At 42.2% G+C, this 21,936-nt stretch overlaps 2 protein-coding genes across 3 annotated transcripts in view; both read right to left on the reverse strand.

The window, feature by feature from the left end:
* Positions 1–5,430, reverse strand: part of LOC143296953 (adhesion G-protein coupled receptor V1-like) — a 141,074-nt gene extending 135,644 nt beyond the window's left edge. For both annotated transcript variants that reach the window (XM_076609000.1, XM_076609001.1), the window contains exons 1-3: positions 5,314–5,430; positions 4,574–4,744; positions 2,869–3,078 (exon numbers count right to left, since the gene is read on the reverse strand). In XM_076609000.1, coding sequence (XP_076465115.1) covers positions 2,869–3,078; positions 4,574–4,744; positions 5,314–5,322 — 390 coding nt within the window. In that variant the 5' untranslated portion in view covers positions 5,323–5,430. The remainder of the gene's footprint in view (positions 1–2,868; positions 3,079–4,573; positions 4,745–5,313) is intronic.
* Positions 5,431–8,614: 3,184 nt separating this feature from the next.
* LOC143296955 (adhesion G-protein coupled receptor V1-like) overlaps positions 8,615–21,936 on the reverse strand; it is a 50,361-nt gene continuing 37,039 nt past the window's right edge. Inside the window, exons 22-28 of the mRNA XM_076609006.1 lie at positions 20,570–20,787; positions 17,960–18,084; positions 15,025–15,153; positions 14,139–14,353; positions 12,535–12,773; positions 10,377–10,644; positions 8,615–8,739 (exon numbers count right to left, since the gene is read on the reverse strand). Of these exons, the coding sequence (XP_076465121.1) occupies positions 10,417–10,644; positions 12,535–12,773; positions 14,139–14,353; positions 15,025–15,153; positions 17,960–18,084; positions 20,570–20,787 (1,154 nt within the window). The 3' untranslated portion in view covers positions 8,615–8,739; positions 10,377–10,416. The remainder of the gene's footprint in view (positions 8,740–10,376; positions 10,645–12,534; positions 12,774–14,138; positions 14,354–15,024; positions 15,154–17,959; positions 18,085–20,569; positions 20,788–21,936) is intronic.

Consider the following 21,936-nt stretch of genomic DNA (forward strand, 5'->3'; position numbering starts at 1 on the left):
AGTTTGCACACTAACCTGAAGCTCACCCAAAAATTCATGGACAGATGATTTTGGTGAGTTGAAGGGCAGCTGAGAACAGAAGAGAATGTGACACTCCGGGATCATTAAAATCCTAAAAATAAGCCGCTTCATTGTATAAGCCGCAGAGGTTGAAGCTGGGAGAAAAAGACGTGGCTTATAGACCGAACCTTACAGTACATGAAAACATTGATGTCACTCTCAAACACCCATCATAATGATAATATACATGTGTGCCCACCAACACTCATCACCAATGACAGCGCATGTCTTGTTATCTATCTTTAAGCGCATTGGGTTACGCTGCTGGTCAGGCATCTGCTCAGCAGATGTGGTGCAGCGTATATGGATTTGTCCAAAGGCAGTGATGCCTCCTTCAGAAAGTGAACTGGACTGAACTATCCGCAGGTATACAATTAATCATAATGCTTTTTATTCGTAGATCGATCATTTCAAATACAACAGGTGTAGATATTCACATACTGATTTATGAGGGGAAACAGTCTTTTGAAACATCTGCTGTTAAATTCTATCCACCATCAGCTACTTCTATGTGCTTCTGGGGCAAGAGGCCCCTCGATGTATTCCCTGTGATGAGCCTCTCACTGTGAAACACGGCTCCTTGACTGTTGGGATCTGCATGACGTTAGACACAGACATTACACGGCGGTTTCTTTGAAGACCTTGTTTCGTGATGTCCCACCGTGGGCGCTGATGGACTTGTTGAAGGAAGTGAACACTTTTAATCAGATTTGAAGGTTTTTTAAAACTTTGAGTGGAAAGCTTAAAGTGGTGACTTGTTTTTATTGTTTGTTTTTTACCCTTGTAGTTGGTATTAACGTGGTGACAGCCTTGAGATGGCCTTAGTGGTTGGCGAGGCTCTAAGCACCATAATTTCGTGCTTTTGTTGTTCTTTTGCTTTGTGTTTTTTTCTTCCTGTTTGTTGAACATAAAAAATGCCTTGACAGATATGGATAACCACTGGACTTTAGTTCCAGTGTTCAAGCCAAGGCAAGGAGCTTATTTCGTGTGCCCCCTGAGGGCATTGAAACATCACATACGTCCATCTTTTACACATATCCTGTAAATATAAAAAGAGTGATGTTAAAAACAAGAAGTAGGCTCATTCATTCAATCACTCATTATACGCATTGACAAGTACTATTTCACTCATAATACAAACAAACAAACAAAAGAAACAACAACAAAAAATCAATCAAAAAAACCCCAACAATAAATAAAAATAAATAAAATAGTATCACAAGAAAAAACATTAATGAAAAGAGCTACGTACAGCAGAAACCAAGGATTTAAGTTTTAACAGTATTCTTTTGGGGTTTTTTTTTCAGAAAACAATAGGTGGAATTTAATGGAGTTCGAGCGAATTCTATAATACCAAGATAAGCATTTTTGTCTGATGCTTTCAAAAAAAAAAAGGGGGGGGGGGGCACACAAACAAATAGTGAAACTCATCAGCAATGTCGTTTGGTGGAACATTTATCACAGATTCTTTCGTTTCTGGGTAAATTGTCAAAACGCAGTCTATTAACAATCAGCAATCAGTGGGGTTTTTTTGTTTGTTTTTTTGTTCTTTTTTGTTGTTTTTTTTACTGGGGCCTCCAACCTCCTCTTTTTTCCCACTTTTTTTTTTCTTTTCTTCCCCCCCCCCCCCCCCCCCCCCCCAGTGTTCGAGGCCCCACTTCCTGTGTGGTGCTGTGTCAATGGGAAAGGCACATTACTCTGATTTTCCTCACTCCATCCATGTGTCGACAGATACCCGACTTCAGCTTCAGCTTCAGAAGGTTCAAAAAAAAAAAAAAAAAAAGAGTAGAGGATTGGGCTCCACCTTCCAATGCCAAGTCCCAGAAACAATGAATATGAATTAATAATAATAATAATAATAAAAAAAATGAATATGAATTCATAATAATAGTAGTAGTAGTAGTAGTAATAATAAAATGAGTATAAAATCTTCATAATGAAAATAATAATAATAGTAATAATAATATAAAATAAATATAAATTCATAATAATAGTAATAATAATAATAATAATAATAATAATAGTAATATTAATAATAACAGTAATAATAATAATACTAACAATGCAAATTTACATTGCACCTATCCTCAAATGGGGAGCTCTCAGCACTTCACACACACACACACACACACACACACACACAGAGATGAGAAGTACACAATGAGAATGGGTTGGGGCACTGCTTTCCACATCAGTTTAAAGAAGTGGGCTTTCATGGAAAGACTTGAACGAAGCTGAAGAAGAAGAGTTCCTGATCTGCGCAGGGAGCTGGCTCCAGACAGCCGGGCCAGTGAAAAGAGAAAGAACACTGACCGAAGGACTTTGTTCTGACAGCAGCGATGTGAAGCCGATGAGTATCGAAAGCTGCAGAACAATCCAAAAGAGACAGAAGAGGCATTCTGTCATCATCTGGGGCAAAGTGGAGATAAGTGTGTGTGTGACTCTGAGGAGGGTAGTCTCTGTGCAGTGTCCAACGCTATAAGCAGACAGGTGAAGATCAGAGTGCTAGCATTCAGATGGACCAGAAGCTGTGACAGAAATTTTGACAGGTTTGAACTCAAAACACTACGGAACCTTTAACCTTAACCTTTACTCAAGAAACCAGTCAAAGTGAAGTTGTAATTTACTTCCACTGCTCAAGTTAGGCAAACTGGAAAAAAACAAAGACTCAAAGCAAAAGTTGACAGGTTGACAACGGGTGAAAATGAATACAGACAATTTTTACACTTTTTTGTGCAAATCATATCACACACACACACACACACAAAATTGTCATACCAACAACAGACATTCCACAAAACACTGTACCTTGGTGACTTGAGTGAGTTTGACAATCAGGATTTCGTCTAGCTCCGGCAGCGTGTCCCCTCGCACTTTGATCTCCAGGTTGGCGTTGTTCTGACCGGCAGCAAACTGAACACTTCCGGAACTCTCCACCAGATCTTGTCCATCGTCTAAATCCTCTATGGCTGTCCACAACACTGTGTCCAGCCCTATGGTTCCTCCCAGTCTCAACACCTGTGCATGTCACAAAAGGATGATTGGTGTAATTGTTCAAGGGCTGCAGCCCTATGGATCCTCCCAGTCTCAACACATGTACACGTCAGGTAAGGATGATTGGTGTAATTGTTCAAGGGCTGCAGCCCTATGGATCCTCCCAGTCTCAACACCTGTACACGTCAGGTAAGGATGATAATTGTTCAAGGGCTGCAGCCCTATGGATCCTCCCAGTCTCAACACCTGTACACGTCAGGTAAGGATGACTGGTGTGATTGTTCAAGGGCTGCAGCCCTATGGATCTTCCCAGTCTCAACACATGTACACGTCAGGTAAGGATGATTGGTGTAATTGTTCAAGGGCTGCAGCCCTATGGATCCTCCCAGTCTCAACACCTGTGCATGTCACAAAAGGATGATTGGTGTGATTGTTCAAGGGCTGCAGCCCTATGGATCCTCCCAGTCTCAACACCTGTACACGTCAGGTAAGGATGATAATTGTTCAAGGGCTGCAGCCCTATGGATCCTCCCAGTCTCAACACCTGTACACGTCAGGTAAGGATGATTGGTGTAATTGTTCAAGGGCTGCAGCCCTATGGATCCTCCCAGTCTCAACACCTGTACACGTCAGGTAAGGATGATTGGTGTAATTGTTCAAGGGCTGCAGCCCTATGGATCCTCCCAGTCTCAACACCTGTACACGTCAGGTAAGGATGATTGGTGTGATTGTTCAAGGGCTGCAGCCCTATGGTTCCTCCCAGTCTCAACACCTGTACACGTCAGGTAAGGATGATAATTGTTCAAGGGCTGCAGCCCTATGGATCCTCCCAGTCTCAACACCTGTGCATGTCACAAAAGGATGATTGGTGTAATTGTTCAAGGGCTGCAGCCCTATGGATCCTCCCAGTCTCAACACCTGTACACGTCAGGTAAGGATGGGTGGTGTAATTGTTCAAGGACTGTCTGTCTTGAAGAAATCAAACTCTTCAAAAATAATATGACACAAACAATCCATAAGGATGATTGGTGTAATTGTTCAATGGCTGTCTGTCTTGGAAAAAATCAAATTATTTCCAAAAATATTATGAAACAAATGATCCCATCACTTTCCACAAGCAGGACAGGATATCCGATCAACATTTAAGTTATGTGTCCAACCATCTGGAATACCACCCATCCATTTAACATTAGACACAGCTCCACTTCCACAGCATGTGAACGTTCAGTTGCTTGCACACACACACACACACATGTGCACGCGCGCGCACGGAAGCATGCCCACAGGCACACAAAAATACACCAACTCACACAAGCACACACACCACACACACAAGCATGCTCACACACACACACACACACACACACACGTGCACGCACACACCAACACACACATACATAAACCTTTCATTCACAGTTTTCATGACAAATACGATTCTGATTCTGATTCACACACACGCAAGCACACACACACCCACACACACACACACAGAAGTCTTCCAGCCCCAACAGCTCTTCACCTTCAGGAAGACAGACTTGTATGACCTGTCACCAGTCTCCTGGCCCAGAACTTGCAGGGAGTTGTCAGCAAACTGGTAAACGCCGTACGCATTATCCGAGGCATTGATGACCACCATGACGGACCCTGCTTCACCAACAGCAGCGCCACCTGTGGGGTTGGCCAGCTCCACCTGTCACGAGCGTATCGATAGCATCGTTAACTGATGGTCAGTACGTTTTTGATTCCATTGCACACTGAATACCAGCATGGATTGTGGGATCTTTTATGAGCACATTTGATCTTCGTGCGTGCATATACACACTAGGGGTCAGTTTGCATCGGGAAAACCTGTCGTTGACACAAAATGGTGCCACAAATCAGTCTTTCATTTTCCACAGCCTGCCTGTGACCACACACACACACACACACACACACACACAAACCGTCACACACATACACACACATACACAGAAAGCCACCCCCCACCAACACACCCCCCAACCCCCCCCACACCCACACCCCCACACACACACACCATCACACACACATACCATCACACACACACACACACACACATACACAGAAAGCCACCCCCCACCAACACACCCCACAACCCCCCCCCACACCCACACCTCCCCACACACACACCATCACACACACATACCATCACACACACACACACACATACACAGAAAGCCACCCCCCACCAACACACCCCACAACCCCACCCCACCCACACACACACACACACCCTCACACCTGAAACATCTTCTCCCCCTCAGGAACAGTGTTGTCCCGGATGGTGATGTTGACAAAAGCATACAGCTGACCGTTGACAAAGTCCACCCTGCCTGCCGCACCCTGTGGACACAAAACATGGGTCTCACTCTGCGTGCTTTGATGATGTTCACTGGGGATGGGGCTGCATCAATGACCTCGGCAGCACTGGGCTTGCTTAGCGTTGAGAATTTTTCCCAAGTTTTCGCCAGCGCCACAGACATATGAAAATTCTTTCCACATAACAAACATAAAGCTGCTAATATCACTCATTAGAATTATCTCAAGTTTACGCTAATTCCAGTGACTTAGGAAAATCCTTAGTGCAAAGCAAACTTAAGATTGCTAAGATTGCTTTTGCAACCCAGCCCAGCACTTCTCATTCTGTGTTCAGGGGCTGTAACTCCCACTTTCACTCCCACAAGAAATCTCTGCTCTCCCTCTGACTGTTACCTTTTGAAACTTCCTCGTGTCAATACAAGAACCTATGGTGAACATTCTTTCTTCTTTGCTGCTCCTCACATCTGGAACAACCTTCTTCATCATATCCGTGCATCAGATTTTATTGCTGTTTTTCACTCATCACTAAAAGACTCATCTTTTTAAAACCAATCTATAAGTACTCTCAGCTTCCTTTTCTCCAACACCACCCATGTCAGCTCACTTTGGATGTATGTAGAGTGAGAAAGGGAGAATGTGAGTTGGGGGAGGGGTTGTTTTTTTTTAGAAAGAGTGGTCATGAATGTTTTATGTTACTTGTAATATTTTTCTTTCATGTAAAGCGCTCTTAGTGAGAAAGGGCGCTATATAAATGTACACCATTATTACTATTGTTACTTCAGTTTCGCAAGGAGGCGTCACTGCATTCAGTTTCAGTTTCAGTAGCTCAAGGAGGCATCACTGCGTTTGGATCAAATCCATATACGCTACACCACATCTGCCAAGCAGATGCCTGACCAGCAGCGTAACCCAACGCGCTTAGTCAGGCCCGGAGAAAAAAAAAGAAGAGTAAATAAATAATAGATAAATACATTAAAAAAAAGAACTACTACTACTAATAGTAATACTTATAAGGCACAAAAACTTAATGAAGTCAACCATAAGCATACAAAAGTAAAAATAAAAATAAAAAGATAAATAAATAAATAAATAAATAAATAAAATGAAATAGAATAAAATAAATAAATAAATAATGTATCATTAATCAATGAAAACTGGGTATGTCACAAAATATTTCAGATCCAAAAATGTTTTGAAACATTCTATATCTTAAAAAAAAAAAAAAATCTGCATTGCATCAACAACAAAAAAAGCAACAAACATGAAAGCAATGAAATATCCTCCTGCTTTCCAACACTTACTATTACGCACGCACGCACACACACACACACACACACACACGCACACACGTACGCACGCACGCAGGCACACACATCCATGTTGTCAACAACCAAAAAATATCTTCATAAAGACGTTAAACTTAGAAATATCTGATAAGTGCTGAGCTAAAAGTCTATAAATAATGACAGTATGTCATGCAAGCTTGTTGTACACAACGCTTCTTCATATGCAAATCAGCCATTACCAATATCTTTGAATCACCAGCAAAGAAAGCACAAAAAGAGAAATACAAATACAAAGATGAGGCATAGTGAGAAACTAGGTATTTGTTTCTCCAAAAATGGTAGCTATCAATCTTCCACTCTGGGAGGGACGCTCACTCAGTCTGGCTCCACGACTAAGCCATTATTGTCATTAGTAGAGGGCTTAGTAGGTGGTGTTCTAAGTACATCAAATCAGAACAGGCACCACTGAACAACACCAAAGTGACTCAGCAGCAGTGCAGGGTCTCCTCTGGTGTGTGGCCTCCTGACAACCTAATATCGATGGTTCCCTGCTGACTGCCGACACTGGAACTGTGACGGATGAACCTGGGTGTGGATGTCTATGGGGGAATCTAAATGAGTGGCATGGGAGTAATGCCACTGAAACGGTGCAGATGATGGGGCAGCAAAAACAAAAAACAAACCAACCAAAAAAAACTTCATAACATCCATGATAAAATCCAAGGAACTGCTCAAACGTGGACAGGAACAACCTTCAGACTGACTCAACAGCAACTCTTCCCTCCACACACCCACTCCTTCCTTCACAGCTTACCAGATCACAGGAATGAATGAAAGAATAAATGAACAAAAAAAAACTCACAAAATACAAATATATACAAAAACAAAAAAAAAACCCACAAGACATTCATACTAAACAACAGCACCCTTTCTCAAGCAAACCCCCAAAGGTTCTTATAAGTGTTAAAAACAAAATTGCATCTGATACGATAATAAGTGGATGGAGAGTAAAAATGAAACAAAACCAGTACAATAAAAGACAGCAAAACGATATAAATTTTTTTTTATAAAGCACCCATGTACACACTACCCCAAACCAAAGAATCATATAATGACGCCAAAAGTTTTATTTCCAATATCAAAGCACCAGCATCCCAATGATATCAAAGCACCGGTATCCCAGACATTCAAGATACTTACATTCACCTGAAGACAAACCAAATAACAAAGAGTCAAACTCACAGCAACAAAAATTTGACAACATCAAAATACTAAAATTGTTTATTGATAAAATATAATATTTGTATGTATGTATGTATGAATGAAATGCGACATAAAATATGAATTTTAAAAAAGTTGGGTTTTTTTTTTAACATACAATACAAATAAATAATTTTTTTTTAAAGATAAAATAAAAAATCTAATATAAAAACTAAATTCTTGCACTTTCTTCTGCTCCAGAAAGAAAATTTTGTAATGAATGGACAATTCTTCCTGTTTTAATTGTGCGAACACACACACACACACACATTTTGCTTGTCTCACCTAACTTCAAATGATTTTGTTTTTGTTACTGAAAATATAAAGACATCATTATATGTCTTTCTTGTGGGAAGCTAACATGACATCATTTTCGTTGGAAATGTAATACATCATATATCTCAGTTGTGGGAAGCATAACATGACATCATTTTCGTTGGAAATGTAACACATTATATGTCTTAGTTGTGGGAAGCACAATGCTTTATCTGTGTTTGTTGTGGGAAGCTAACATGACATCATTTTCGTTGGAAATGTAACGCATCATATGTCTCAGTTGTGGGAAGCACAAAGCTTTATCTGTCTTTGTCGTGGGAAGCATGACACGACATCTTAGTTAAGGGGAACACAACACAAACTTCATCAGACAGAGCGCCGCACTCACCACATAATCCGGCGGCGTCTTTCCCTCACTGACGGCAGTTTTGTCGCTGGTCCGCCACTCGACCGACACAGCTCCCAGAGTTCCCTGCGCCCTTTCCACCACCAGAGACACCGTACCCCCATCCTCCCCCACCCTCACCTGGAAGTGATACACAAACAACGCAGTTTCAGTTTCAGTTTTTCAAAGAGGCGTCAATGCGTTCGGACAAATCCATGTACGCCAAACCACATCTGCTTGGCAGATACCTGACCAACAGCGTAACCCAACACGCTTAGTCAGGCCTTGAGTGCATGCATATATATTTGTGTACCTATCAGAGTGGCTTTCTTCGACATCATTTTGCAAGGACAACTCTCTCACTGCCACGGGTAAAGAGCAGATGGACAGGTCTACCAGATACTCTGACCATCATTAAGGCCAAGCTGCAGAACAAATGGAAGCAGCAGCATCCATGCCACAACAGAGCAGACCCATACTACCTGCTGACTCGTCGAGAACAGGTAGCCATTTTCAGACTCAGGACAGGCCACAACCGCCTGAAACACCACCTATGCACGAAACTCTGTATTAGCGACACAGAGCAGTGCCCCTGCAGAACAGGAAGCCAGACAACAGAACATCTGCTGCAGGCCTGCCCGCTCCACCAAGCACTCCGAGAGAAAACCTGGCCCGACCCAATCCCGATAGCCCGGAAGCTCTACAGAGGACAGGAGGACCTGCGACGTACTTGGTCGAGGAGATAGGGGAATCCATCTGATAAGTGACGAACGAGACAACAACAATTGCCATGGGTTCTTTTTCAGTGCACCAAGTGCGTGATGCACACGGGACCTTGGCTCATCATCTCGTACATCTCAGTTCGATTTTCCAGTCAAACTTGGGAGTAAGGGCGAGAGCGTGATTCAAACCCTGACCCTCACGGACTGTATTGGCAGATGAGCGTCTTAACCATTCTGCCACCTTCCTCCGTTAAACACATGCAATAACTATTTTTTTTCAAATAAACATATATCTTCCTTGCACCACAGACAGCCTCTCAAAAAAAACAACAACAAAAAACAGAAGACAGAAACAAAAGATGCTACTTCATCATTGCCTCCAGGACCTGATGGTGCAGAGAGGAATGAAGGAATGAATGAAATATGCATTTCGGAATATGGTTCTGTTCCTTTCCTTGCTCTATTATGACCAACAAACTTGACATGCCATAAAACATCTCTCTTTTTATAGTATAGAACAGGCAGTATAATGCCTGTTTGATTATCCAATAACCATAATGATGTAATTACTCGGAAAACAACATCCGCTGTTAGCAGAGAGAAAATGGAAGACTTTTACCTTACGGCAGGTGTACCTTCATCAGAGGTGTGCGCCTTACACAAGTTCAAATAACTTTTTTCTTTTTAAATTCAGGGGGTACGCCTTATGCACTGCAGCATCTTGTAGGCCAAAAATTATGAAACTTATTTCAGTCATTACTCCTCCACCTTCCCTAAAACATAGGATTTATTTATTCTTTTGTGACAGAATTTGCGTACTTTTATTCTGGGGGAAAAATAAAGTTTTGGACTGTTCTTCTTGCAAATGGTCAACTGGTAAAATCAAGACTTTGAAGGATTTCCGTATTTCCACATGGAAATATTTTCCAAGCTATTATAAATTGTTTCAAATCTTCCAAACTCATTGACCCTGGTAGCACTCATACTTTCCAATCACGTATTTCACATACGGAAGGGCTTGAAAACACAAAACAAACCAAAGCACAAGCAACTCACAGTCGGCACTTCCTCAGTGGGTTGTACCCTTCCATTTTCATCAGGGGTGGGGAGGTACCCCGACTTTCTGTCCAAACTGGAACAGTCCAAAGGGGTAATCGTTGGCCGCAATGGTGACCTGATGGCGCTGCTTCGTGGGATCCACGCTGGCTCCACTGGTGTTGGTGGAACCGATGACACCGTCGGCAGAAACGGCTGACACAAGGCTGACCTCAAACAATTCGTCAAGCTCCGGAACCGTTTCATCCGTTACCTGAACTTCAAAAGTCTGAAAAGCACATGAACAAACGATGTATACAGAAATGCACTTAAATATGAGTGTGTGCACGTTTACACACAGTTACCTGTCTAAAAACACACCTTTGAAAAAATGTTAAAGGAAAGAAAAGTAAACATAAAAAGCATGCTTGAACACACACATTTACACACACACACACACACACACACACACACACACACACACACACACACACATGTGCATATATATAAAGAGAGAGATAAACACACACACACACACATATGTGGATATATATAGAGAGAGATAAACACACACACACACATACCTGTCCATAAAAGACCAACAAATCAAAAAACTACGCCCTGGACAAGGAACAAAAAATACATCAGGTAAACATCACAATCACACCGAGCTGGCACTTCTGACCAATCCTCCTCCAATGTTCTCTCATGCAAACAGAAGCATACTCCACCATCACTGTACCATCAAGGCCTAATCAGTATGTTCATGCAAAAGTCAAGCATCTACTTCTTTCTTTTTTCTTCTTCTTCTTCTTCGTTCGTGGGCTGTAACTCCTACCGTTCACTCGTATGTACACGAGTGGGCTTTTATGTCTATGATCATTTTTTACCCCACCATGATGCAGCCATACTCTGATTTCGGGGGTGTGCATGATGGGTATATTCTTGTTTCCATAACCCACCGAACGCTGACATGGATTGCAGGATCTTTAATGTGCGTATTTGATCTTCTGCTTGCGTATACGCATGAAAGGGGTTCAGGCACTAGCAGGTCTGCACATATGTTGACCTGGGAGATCGGAAAACTCTCCACCGTTTACCCACCGGATCCGTTACCGAGATTCGAACCCAGGACCCTCAGATTGAAAGTCCAATGCTTTAACCATTTGGCTATTGCGCCCGTTTCTATTCTTTTCAAACAGCAGATAAGGTGTACTATATGTAGATCAGTCTGTTCAGTTCAGTTCAGTTACTCAAGGAAGTGTCACTGTACTCAGATAAGTCCTTATTCGCTACACCACATCTGCTAAGCAGATGCCTGACAAGAAGCGTAACCCAACACGCTCAAACAGGCCTTCAGGGGGAAAAAAAAAGAAAAAAGTAAGCAGATAGATAAAAAAAAAAAAATTTAAATGAAATGCGGGGGAAAAAAAAAAAAAAATATATATATATATGTATAAAAAAGAGAAAAGAAAAAAATATAGATCAGTCTACCCATTGTGACACTCCTCCTTTCATGGGCTGCAACTCCCACGTTCAATCGTTTAGTGCACGAGTGGGCTTTTATATGCATGACCCGTTTTTACACGTATCAACACATAAAAGAGGATCAAGCGCAAGCAGGTCTGTACATCTGCTGACCCGGGAGATCACACAGAAAATATCCACCCTTCTACCCACCAGACGCCATGACCAGGATTCAAACCCGGGACCTTCTTCTTCTTCTGCGTTCACTCGTATGCACACAAGTGGGCTTTTACGTGTATGACCGTTTTTACCCCGCCATGTAGGCAGCCATACTCCGTTTTCGGGGGTGTGCATGCTGGGTATGTTCTTGTTTCCATAACCCACCGAACGCTGACATGGATTACAGGATCTTTAACGTGCGTATTTGATCTTCTGCTTGCATATACACACGAAGGGGGTTCAGGCACTAGCAGGTCTGCACATATGTTGACCTGGGAGATCGTAAAAATCTCCACCCTTTACCCACCAGGCGCCGTCACCGTGATTCGAACCCGGGACCCTCAGATTGACAGTCCAACGCTTTAACCACTCGGCTATTGCGCCCGTCCCCGGGACCTTCAAAATGGAAAGTCCAACGCTTTAACCACTCAGCCGTTGCGCCCGTCTGACACTTCACACTGTGATGAGAGCCATGCCATCCAAGCTCACCCACCTTCAGTCTCTCTCCCCTCAGGAAGACCAGCAGCCCCGTGACGGCATCAAAATCGCTGTCAGCCCCATTCAGCCCTGCTGCCGTGCGCTGCCGAATCAGCCAGGTCACGTTCACCGTGCCGTCGTCGCCTCGCTGTCGCTGTACGTTGCACACCAACTTCGCAGACTCGTCGTCTATGCGCGACGGGGTGCACGCCTCGCGGAAACCGAACAACCCGTTGGCGTTGTCGCTCTTCAGCACTGAAAGTGTTATGGGTGGATAAGTTAGTTGTGTTCAGGTTTGACGTCAACACCTACCAAAGATAATGCCAACTGGGTTCACCCCATCCCAGGAGAAGGGGACCAGAGGGGGGGAAGAAGGGGGGTGGAGAGTGGGAATTTTGGGGGGGGGTGGGGGGAGAATAAATCCAACTCTACACCGACACCACAAGAATGACATTATTTATTTACTTATTTCTTTTTATTTCATTTCATTTTATTTCTTATTATTAAAATTTGTGTGTGTGTGTGTGTGTGTGGTTTTTTTCATTTATTTTATTTATTTTTTTATTTTATTTTATTTTATTTTTTCTTTCTTTCTTTTTTCTTCTCAAGGCCTGACTAAGCGCGTTGGGTTACGCTGCTGGTTAGGCATCTGCTTGGCAGATGTGGTGTAGCGTATATGGATTTGTCCGAACGCAGTGACGCCTCCTTGAGCTGCTGATACTGATACTGATACTGACAACCCATTTAAGAAGGGTGGCGAGAGTGCTGATTTTCATCTTCAGTGACTTTGTTGCCTTCCCTTTTTTTTTTCTCCTTTTTGTTGTAGTCACTGACATCATCACCATTACTACTGTCACTGTTACTGTCAACATTAATTGACTGATTGAATGACTGGTCGCGTAGTTAGTTAATCAATGTCTCTTTTCTTTTTCTTTCATTTTTTCTTCTGTTAATGCTCAATGGATGTTTTCTGGTTTTTGTTCATGGTGTTTCTGTATATTGTATACATGTCTTTGTGAAATTCAAAAAGTTTATCTAAAAAAAAAAGCAAAGAAGAAATACAGAAAACCCCTTGGACCTCCAACTCCAAGTCTGCGGCAGACAAAAACCTGCTGTAGCTGTGTGCAATGGTGTAGGAATGGAAATGACTGGTGTGGAAGCAAATGCCACTGGAATGATGCATTTGAAGGGGCAGCAGAAAGAAAAAAAATTGTAGAAAAAAATTAAAAACCACATGTAACGTGATTCAAGACTGCGGCAGACAAAAACCTGCTGTAGCTGTGTGCAGTGGTGTAGGAATGGAAATGACTGGTGTGGAAGCAAATGCCACTGGAATGTTGCATTTGATGGGGCAGCAAAAAAACATAAAACAAGAACTATAGAAAAAATTTTAAAAACACATTTAACATGAAATATCACACGAGTAACGAGATTCAAGACTTGATTTCCTTTCGCTCTTTTTACAGCATGGAGGATTACAAATGAAAAGAGCAAATAAACCATGATAAACAACGAATAACTGAACTGTATTAAAAAAAAAAATCAAATAAAAAAAAGCCTACTCATGTAGTAAATACTGCGTAAAATTATCAAAATGTGTATGAGATCTGTACATCTTACCTGTGAGTGTGGTGCGGGAGTCAGCGACGGAGAGAGCAGCGCCCCCTGTGGTGGCCACCAGCGAGACGGAAAACACCTCGTCCCCTTCCTCCTCTATGTCTTGCAGTGAGCTGACGGAGAAGGTCTGGGTTCGAACCCCGGTGTTGTACAACAGCACTCCCGACACTGGCGTCACGTCGTTCAGTGGTGGGGTGCGATACAGGGCTTCTGCTTCACTGGTAGATCCATGGGAAGGAATTTTTTTTTCTTTTACAAAAGTATTAATTGTGAAATAAAGTCTTTCTTCTCTCCCTCTCATTCTCTCTTTCTCTCTCTCTCAATTACACAAGAAATGAACTCACACACACATGTAATTGTGTACTTGAACATCTTCTCACTTTTGTTCTCACACTCTTTCTCTCTGTCTCTCCATCTTTCTGACTCTGTTTATCTGTCTGTCCTGTCTTGTCTGTCTGTCTGTCAGTCTGTCTGTCACACACACACACACACACACACACACACACACACACACACACACACACGCACACACACACACACACTTGCACTCAAAATTCAAAGCCCATATGCATATACTCTGTAAGTACATACTTCTTCCCTCACAAATATATCACACCCCTTTCTCACATTCACACTAACCTTCTCACATTCGCACTAACATGCCATACATGCCCCCTCCCCCCCCCCCACACACACACACCAAACCACACCACTCACACAAAATACACACACACGCGCACACACACACACCACCACCCCACCATTCCCAACACACACCAAACCACACACACACACACACACACACACACATACACTCATACACTCACAAACACACACATACACTCACACACACACACATACACACACTACACCACACACACATTTTCACCTGGAATCAAAGGTGCGAGCCCATATCCTAACGTCCTGCATGTATCCCTCAAACTGTTCATCACTGGGAGGTCTGGCCCCCACCAACAGTACACCTGCACCCGTCTTGGGTACACCGCTGCTAAGTGCACTAAACACACACAATACAAATACTCTGGTACATTAACATCTTTGGTGCGGCACTGCTCAATGTGCTCTAAGCGCACACAATATAAAATACTCTGGTCAAAAAATATCTTTGGCAGGACACTGCTCAGTGCACCTGCACCCATCTTGGGTACATCACTTCTATGACCTTGAGACACACAATATAAATTCTCTGGTACAATAATGTATTGGGTACACCACTGCTCAGCACACAATATAAAAAGGAGGAATTTTTGTTTAATTAATGTCCCGGCACACATATCGGTGACTGAAGACATTTTGTTAAAGTATTTTTGAATACATTTGAGTATTATGGGCTAGAAGTGGTGGGAGATGTGAATGAATGGAGGGTTGGGGGAAACTGGGCAAATGAGGGTGAAATGAGGGTGAAGTCTGAAAAAAAAATCTAAATTACAGGAAATTACTTAAAGGCCTTCGTAAAAGAGAAGTCATTAAACTGACAAGCGAAACAACTGACAATGAATGCAAAAAGTCAAAAACATCAACGTTCTCAGTCACCTGTGAAGACACACTTTAGTGTACATAAGGCTTCATTAAGCTACAGTCTAAAATTATATGCTTAATTGTCAGGTTACTAATGCATATGCACTTGACATTAGAACAATACTTGGTCTGTAATGAATTTGATAACAGTCTGAGAGCTAAACTCAGAATTGGTCTGCGATTCCGACCAAAGTCTGAGAGAGTAAACTGACGAGGTTTTAGACTTGAATTCAAGCACCTATAAAAGTCTCTTTCTAGTATATTGCTTATTTCCTTGTATGACAATGGGCAGTATACTTTTATACTATCTATATGATTCTTTGCTCCCCTTTTTGCTGCCCTGTCTGCTTGGTCGTTATAAAAGAATCCAGTGTGGGATGGTGTCCAACAAAAATCAACATTTGTACCCTTCACAAACAGGGAGTGCAATAAATACCTAATTTCAAACAATAAATCTTCTCTTTGATTATTCTCAAAAAGGAGCAATCTTTTAAAAACAGATTGAGAATCAACACAAAATGGAATATTACTTATTATGATTGGTATATCAACAAGACTGATTTAAAGCCATAAGGATGGCCACCAATTCAGCTGTAAAAATTGAATGTCCCTTACCTAAATAATATGATTTTTCTGTTTTTAGGTCAGGAATGACATAAGCAGATCCTGCACTGCTATCATCCAGGACCGAGCCATCAGTGTAAACTTTTAAATGATAATCAAAATTTTCTTCTAATTCAATTCTGACAGATGCTGCTATTATATGTGGAGATTCTCCTTTTGTTGTGTCAGAAGCACATATGCTGACGTTTGCTTTTGTTAACTCCCAGGGAGGGACAGGTGGCACCTGAACACAAGGTGCCATATCATGCAAATCAATGTCTGATGAATTTAAAATATCTGACACATATGTGCGAATGGTTTGTAGATTTGAATTATTTTGTGCATTTTTGGGAAAATCAATATCAGACCTAATATTTAATTCCTCAAAATCATCCACTACTGTACATCTCACAATGTATTTAGCAGAACTTAATTTTCTGACTTCATCTAGTGGTAGAATACCCGCAAGCTTATAGGCTTCTGAGGTCTTAGTATGCACAGGTACCCCTAAAGCCAGTTTCACAGCTTTACTGTCAATTATTCGCAGCTTCTTTAGAAACATTGGCGGAGCAGAAAAGAAGATTTCTTGACCGTAGGTCAATCTTGATCTTACGAGAGATGTCGCTAAAGGTAAAAGAATTTTACAATATAAAAAATATCTTGAACACTTTTAAATACAAATTTTTAATACAAATATTTTGGCATAACAACATCTCTGGTACACCACTGCTCAGTGTATCCGAACCCATCTTGGGTACACCAGTACTCAGTGCACTTAACAGACGCACAATACATAATCATCATCTTGGTCTGTTAACATCTTAAGTACACAACAGCTCAGAACACTCAAATTAAATACAGTGCAAAATATTCTGATATGTACAACTGAAAACAACCAGGATTTTTTGTTGTTGTTGCTTTTTTTTTGGGGGGGGAGGGGAGGGGCAGGGGGACGTTTCGTGAATGACAATCATACTTGTTAATAGTGTTACTGAGGGGGGGGGGGGGTGCGCGTGCGTGCGTATGCGCGCGCACGTGTGTGTGTGTGTGACTACTGAGTAACAGTGTGAGAGAGAGAGAATGAGAGAGAGAGAAAGAGAGAGAGAGAGAGTGAGTGTGTGTGTGTGTCCCATTCTGTATACATACATACATATATATATATATATATATATATATATATATATATATATATATATATATATATATATATATATATATGTGTGTGTGTGTGTGTGTGTGTGTGGTAGTGTGTGTGTGTGTGTGTGTGTGTGTGTGTGTGTGTGTGTGTGTGGTAGTGTGTGTGTTTGTGTGTGTGTGGTAGTGTGTGTGTGCGCGCGCACGCATGCATACATGCCTGCACATGCAGACAGGTGCTTATGTTTGAATGCATATGTGTGTGAGAGACTGTGAGCATCTCTGTGTGTTTCTAGATCGTGAGTGAGTGAGTGTGTGTGTGTGTGTGTGTGTGTGTGTGTGTGTGTGTGAGAGAGTGTGTGTGTGTGTGTGTGTTTGAGTGAGTGAGTGAGCGAGTGAGTTAGTGTGTGTGTGTGTGTGTGTGTGTGTGTGTATGTGTGTGTGTGTGTATGTGTGTGTGTGTGAGAGAGAGTGTGTGTGTGTGTGTGTGCATGCCTGTGCACGTGTGCGTGCATGTGTGTGTGTTTCTTTTTCTCTCTGTGTGCTACCTGGAGCTGATCAGAGTCCCATCCAGGTAGAACTGCACAGTGACGTTTCCCACGGCAACCAGCACGTGATGCCAGTGCCCGTCCTGAATCACGGTGCTGGTGACGACTGCGCTGAAGTTGTTCGCCTGAAATGAGGACACCACGAAGTGAACATGCAGCTGTGCAAACTGCTCTGTTGTGAATTCTGATACTTTTTGTTCCTCCTTTCAAAAATTAATGTAGACAATCAGTGATAGGAAACTGGAGGTGGAGATGAAAGAGGAGGAGGAGGACGAAGGAAGAAGAGGAGGAGGAGGAAATGAAGAGAACATCCAGCTGTGCAAACCACTTTGTGAATTCTGTGACACTTTTTGTTCTTCCTTCCAAAAATCATTGTAAACTTAATCAGTGCTAGGAAACTGGGGATGGAGGAGGAGGGGGAAGAGGGGGAGCAGATGGAAGAGGAGGAGGAGGAAGAGGGGGAGCAGATGGAGGAGGAGGAGGAGGGTGAGGAAACGAAAAGAAAGAATTATTTACGAAGTCGTCTCTCTCTTTGTTTCAAGTCCAATGACGCTTCTGGTCCACAGTATCTTTCTGATCTCATTCATCCTTACATACCCTCACGCCAACTCCACTCTTCTTCTGACACCTGTATGCTTAGGATCCCCCCTGCTCAAACCAAAACGTATGGTCAACGCAGTTTTTCATTTACAAACCCCTTTCTTTGGAATCAACTCCCTCAGCCTCTCCCGTCACTCATCTTGGCTGCAATCCTTCAAATCCAGTCTGAAGACCCACCTGTTCCCCTCCTGATGAATTCTCAACAGCTCATCCCTTTCCAGTATGAACTAAAATGACTATCTGTGAGTGAGTGAGTTTTGATAGTTTCAGAATTTATTCGTAGTATTTTTGATCGTGTACTATTTACGACTGTGTGCTATGACTTGTGTGTGTGCACGTGCGCGTGTGTATTGTGGGTGTGTGTGTGTGGGAGCTGGGGGGGCGGGAGGGGGGGGGCGGATATGACTAATTTTTAATTATGTTTGGTATCTTGTGTTCAATTTTTCCTTTTTGATATTTACACGTGTTCTATTTGTAAATGCCTAGGGCTTATTTTCAAGATTAGGTGTAAATGCTCATAACAACAATAATAATAATATCAATAATAATTAAAGAACATCCGGCTGTGCAAACTGCTTTGTGAATTCTGTGACACTTTTGTTCCTCCATCCAGAAATCAACAGAGTTAGTCAGTGCAAGGAAACTGAAGTTGGGGGGAGGGAAGAGTAGGAGGAGGAGGAGGAGGAGAAAGAGTAGGAGGAGGAGAAAAGGTCGAGGAGAAGGAGGAATAATAATAATAATAATAATAATGGTATCTATATAGTGCTGAATCTTGTGCAGAGACAAATCAAAGCGCTTTTGCACCAGTCATTCACATGCACGCATAACTCTAAAACTGTAGAAACTAAAGACAAGGAAGAGGCAGGGAAGGGAGGCTATTTTGGGAAGAGGTGGGTTTTGAGGCCAGACTTGAAAGAGCTGAGTGTGGAGACTTGACGAAGCGAAAGAGGAAGTTCATTCCAATTGCAAGGTCCAGAGACAGAGAAAGAACGGCGGCCAACAGTCAAGTGTTTGAATCTGGGTATGCATAAACAGAGTGGATCCGAAGCTGATCGTAGTGAGCGAGATGGAGTGTATAGGTGAACGCAGCCGCAGAGATAGGAAGGGGCAGTTTTGTGAATGCATCTATAACATAGAGTGCTGATCTTGTACTTTATTCAGTTAGAGACAGGGAGCCAGTGGAGATGTTGCAAAAGAGGAATGATGTGCTGAGATCTTTTCTTTCTGAGGACGAGTCGGGCAGCAGAGGAGGAGGAGGAGAAGGAAGTGGAGAAGGAAAACAAGGACTAGGAGAAGGAGGAGGAGGAGAAGGAGGAAGAGGGGGAGTAGGATGAGGAAGAGGAGGAGGAGGTTTCTGATTAAATTCTCAATGTGAAACATGTGCCTGCACGCAAAGGAACTCACAGCAACCAAATGGTTGTCCTTTTCAAAATTCTGTTGAAAAGAATGCACTCTGATGGTGAAACAAACACACTTGCAGGCTGAAAAATGGGATGGCACTGCATTGTGGTGACGAGAGAAGTGAGAAGCCCGAATTTCATACACAGAAATATGCTGCAACAAAAAAAGTAATAAAATACAATACCTTAGAACACTATAACCCGACAGGTTCATCATCATTTTTTTTTCTGTCCTTGCTTTTCATACAGCACAGGGTGAAGAAAAGGAAGAGGAAGAATGATGATGATGATGATGATGATAAGGAGGAGGAGGAGGAGGTGGAGATTATTATTATCATTGTTACTATTGTTGTTATTATAATTGTTATTGTTGAAGATGTAATTGTTAGTTGCTGTTATTGTTGCTGTTGTTGTTGAAACTGTTGTTCCACTACTACTACTATTGCTTCTACCACTACTAAGACGAAGAACAATAACTACTACAACAACATCGACAGTGAAAACAATGATAATAATAAAAACAACAATAACAACAAAACTTTTTCACAGCACACCCCTCAAATATACTTTAGAGCTCAAACACACTTCAACACACAGGACCAGCACTAACCACTGAAGACTCTGAAGAAAGAGTCATGTCAAAGGTTGTGGAAGATGCCGTCGTGACCAGACGAAGGCCAAAGTAAAGGTCAGTGCCGTCTGCACTGCCACGGGCGACAATGTACCCATCACACTGCGGGTACGGCTGCACCCAGGCACTGATTGAGAATCCAGCACTGAAGTCGTCCTCTGCTGGCTCCAGCGATGAGGGTATGGTCACGTAACTGTCTGTCAATGAGATGAGGGTATGGTTACTTAACTGTCAGTCAATGAGATGAGGGTATGGTCACGTAACTGCCTGTCAATGAAAACATCAGCGATAAGGGCATGGTTACTCAACTGTCTGACAGTGAGATGAGGGCATGATTACTTAACTGTCTGTCAAAGAAAACATCAGCGATGAGGGCATGGTTACTTAACTGTCTGTCAATGAAAACATCAGTGATGAGTGCATGATTACTTAACTGTCTGTCAAAGAAAAACATCAGCGATGAGTGCATGATTACTTAACTGTCTGTCAAAGAAAACATCAGTGATGAGTGCATGATTACTTAACTGTCTGTCAAAGAAAACATCAGCGATGAGGGCATGGTTACTTAACTGTCTGTCAAAGAAAACATCAGCGATGAGTGCATGATTACTTAACTGTCTGTCAAAGAAAACATCAGCGATGAGGGCATGGTTACTTAACTGTCTGTCAATGAAAACATCAGCGATGAGGGCATGGTTACTCAATTGTCTGACAGTGAGATGAGTGTATGATTACTTAACTGTCTGTCAATGAAAAGATCAGTGATGAGGGTATGGTTACTTAACTGTCTGTCAATGAAAACATCAGTGATGAGGGCATGGTTACTTAACTGTCTGTCGATGAAAACATCAGCGATGAGGGTACAGTTACTCAACAGTGTGTTAACAGGAATGAGGGGGTTAGGGAATTTGTGTAAGTGTGTGTGTGTGTGTGTGTGTGTGTGTGTGTGTGTGTGTGTGTGTGTGTGTGTGTGTGTGTATGGTGTGTGTGTGTGTGTGTGTGTGTGTGTGTGTGTGTGTGTGTGTGTGTGTGTGCGTGCGTGCATGCGTGCGTGTGAATGCATGTGTGTGAGCACATGAGTACATGTGTGCATGCATGAATGTGTGTGCATGGTGACTTGTTATGCAAATAAAACAAACATATGCACTGATTCCCAAAGGTATGTTTATATTTTTTCTATGTGTGATAAAAATAAATACACAAACACATTCACAGTCAATCCAATATATACACTCACATCTCTCTTGCAAGTGTGATAAAAAAAAAATGCAACAATAAACTTATATATCCACATATCAATGAACATTAGAAAACAAAATACATAACTGTACACTCTAAATCTACAC

Source organism: Babylonia areolata, chromosome 22, assembly GCF_041734735.1.
Source record: "Babylonia areolata isolate BAREFJ2019XMU chromosome 22, ASM4173473v1, whole genome shotgun sequence".
Lineage (NCBI taxonomy): Eukaryota > Metazoa > Mollusca > Gastropoda > Neogastropoda > Buccinidae > Babylonia > Babylonia areolata.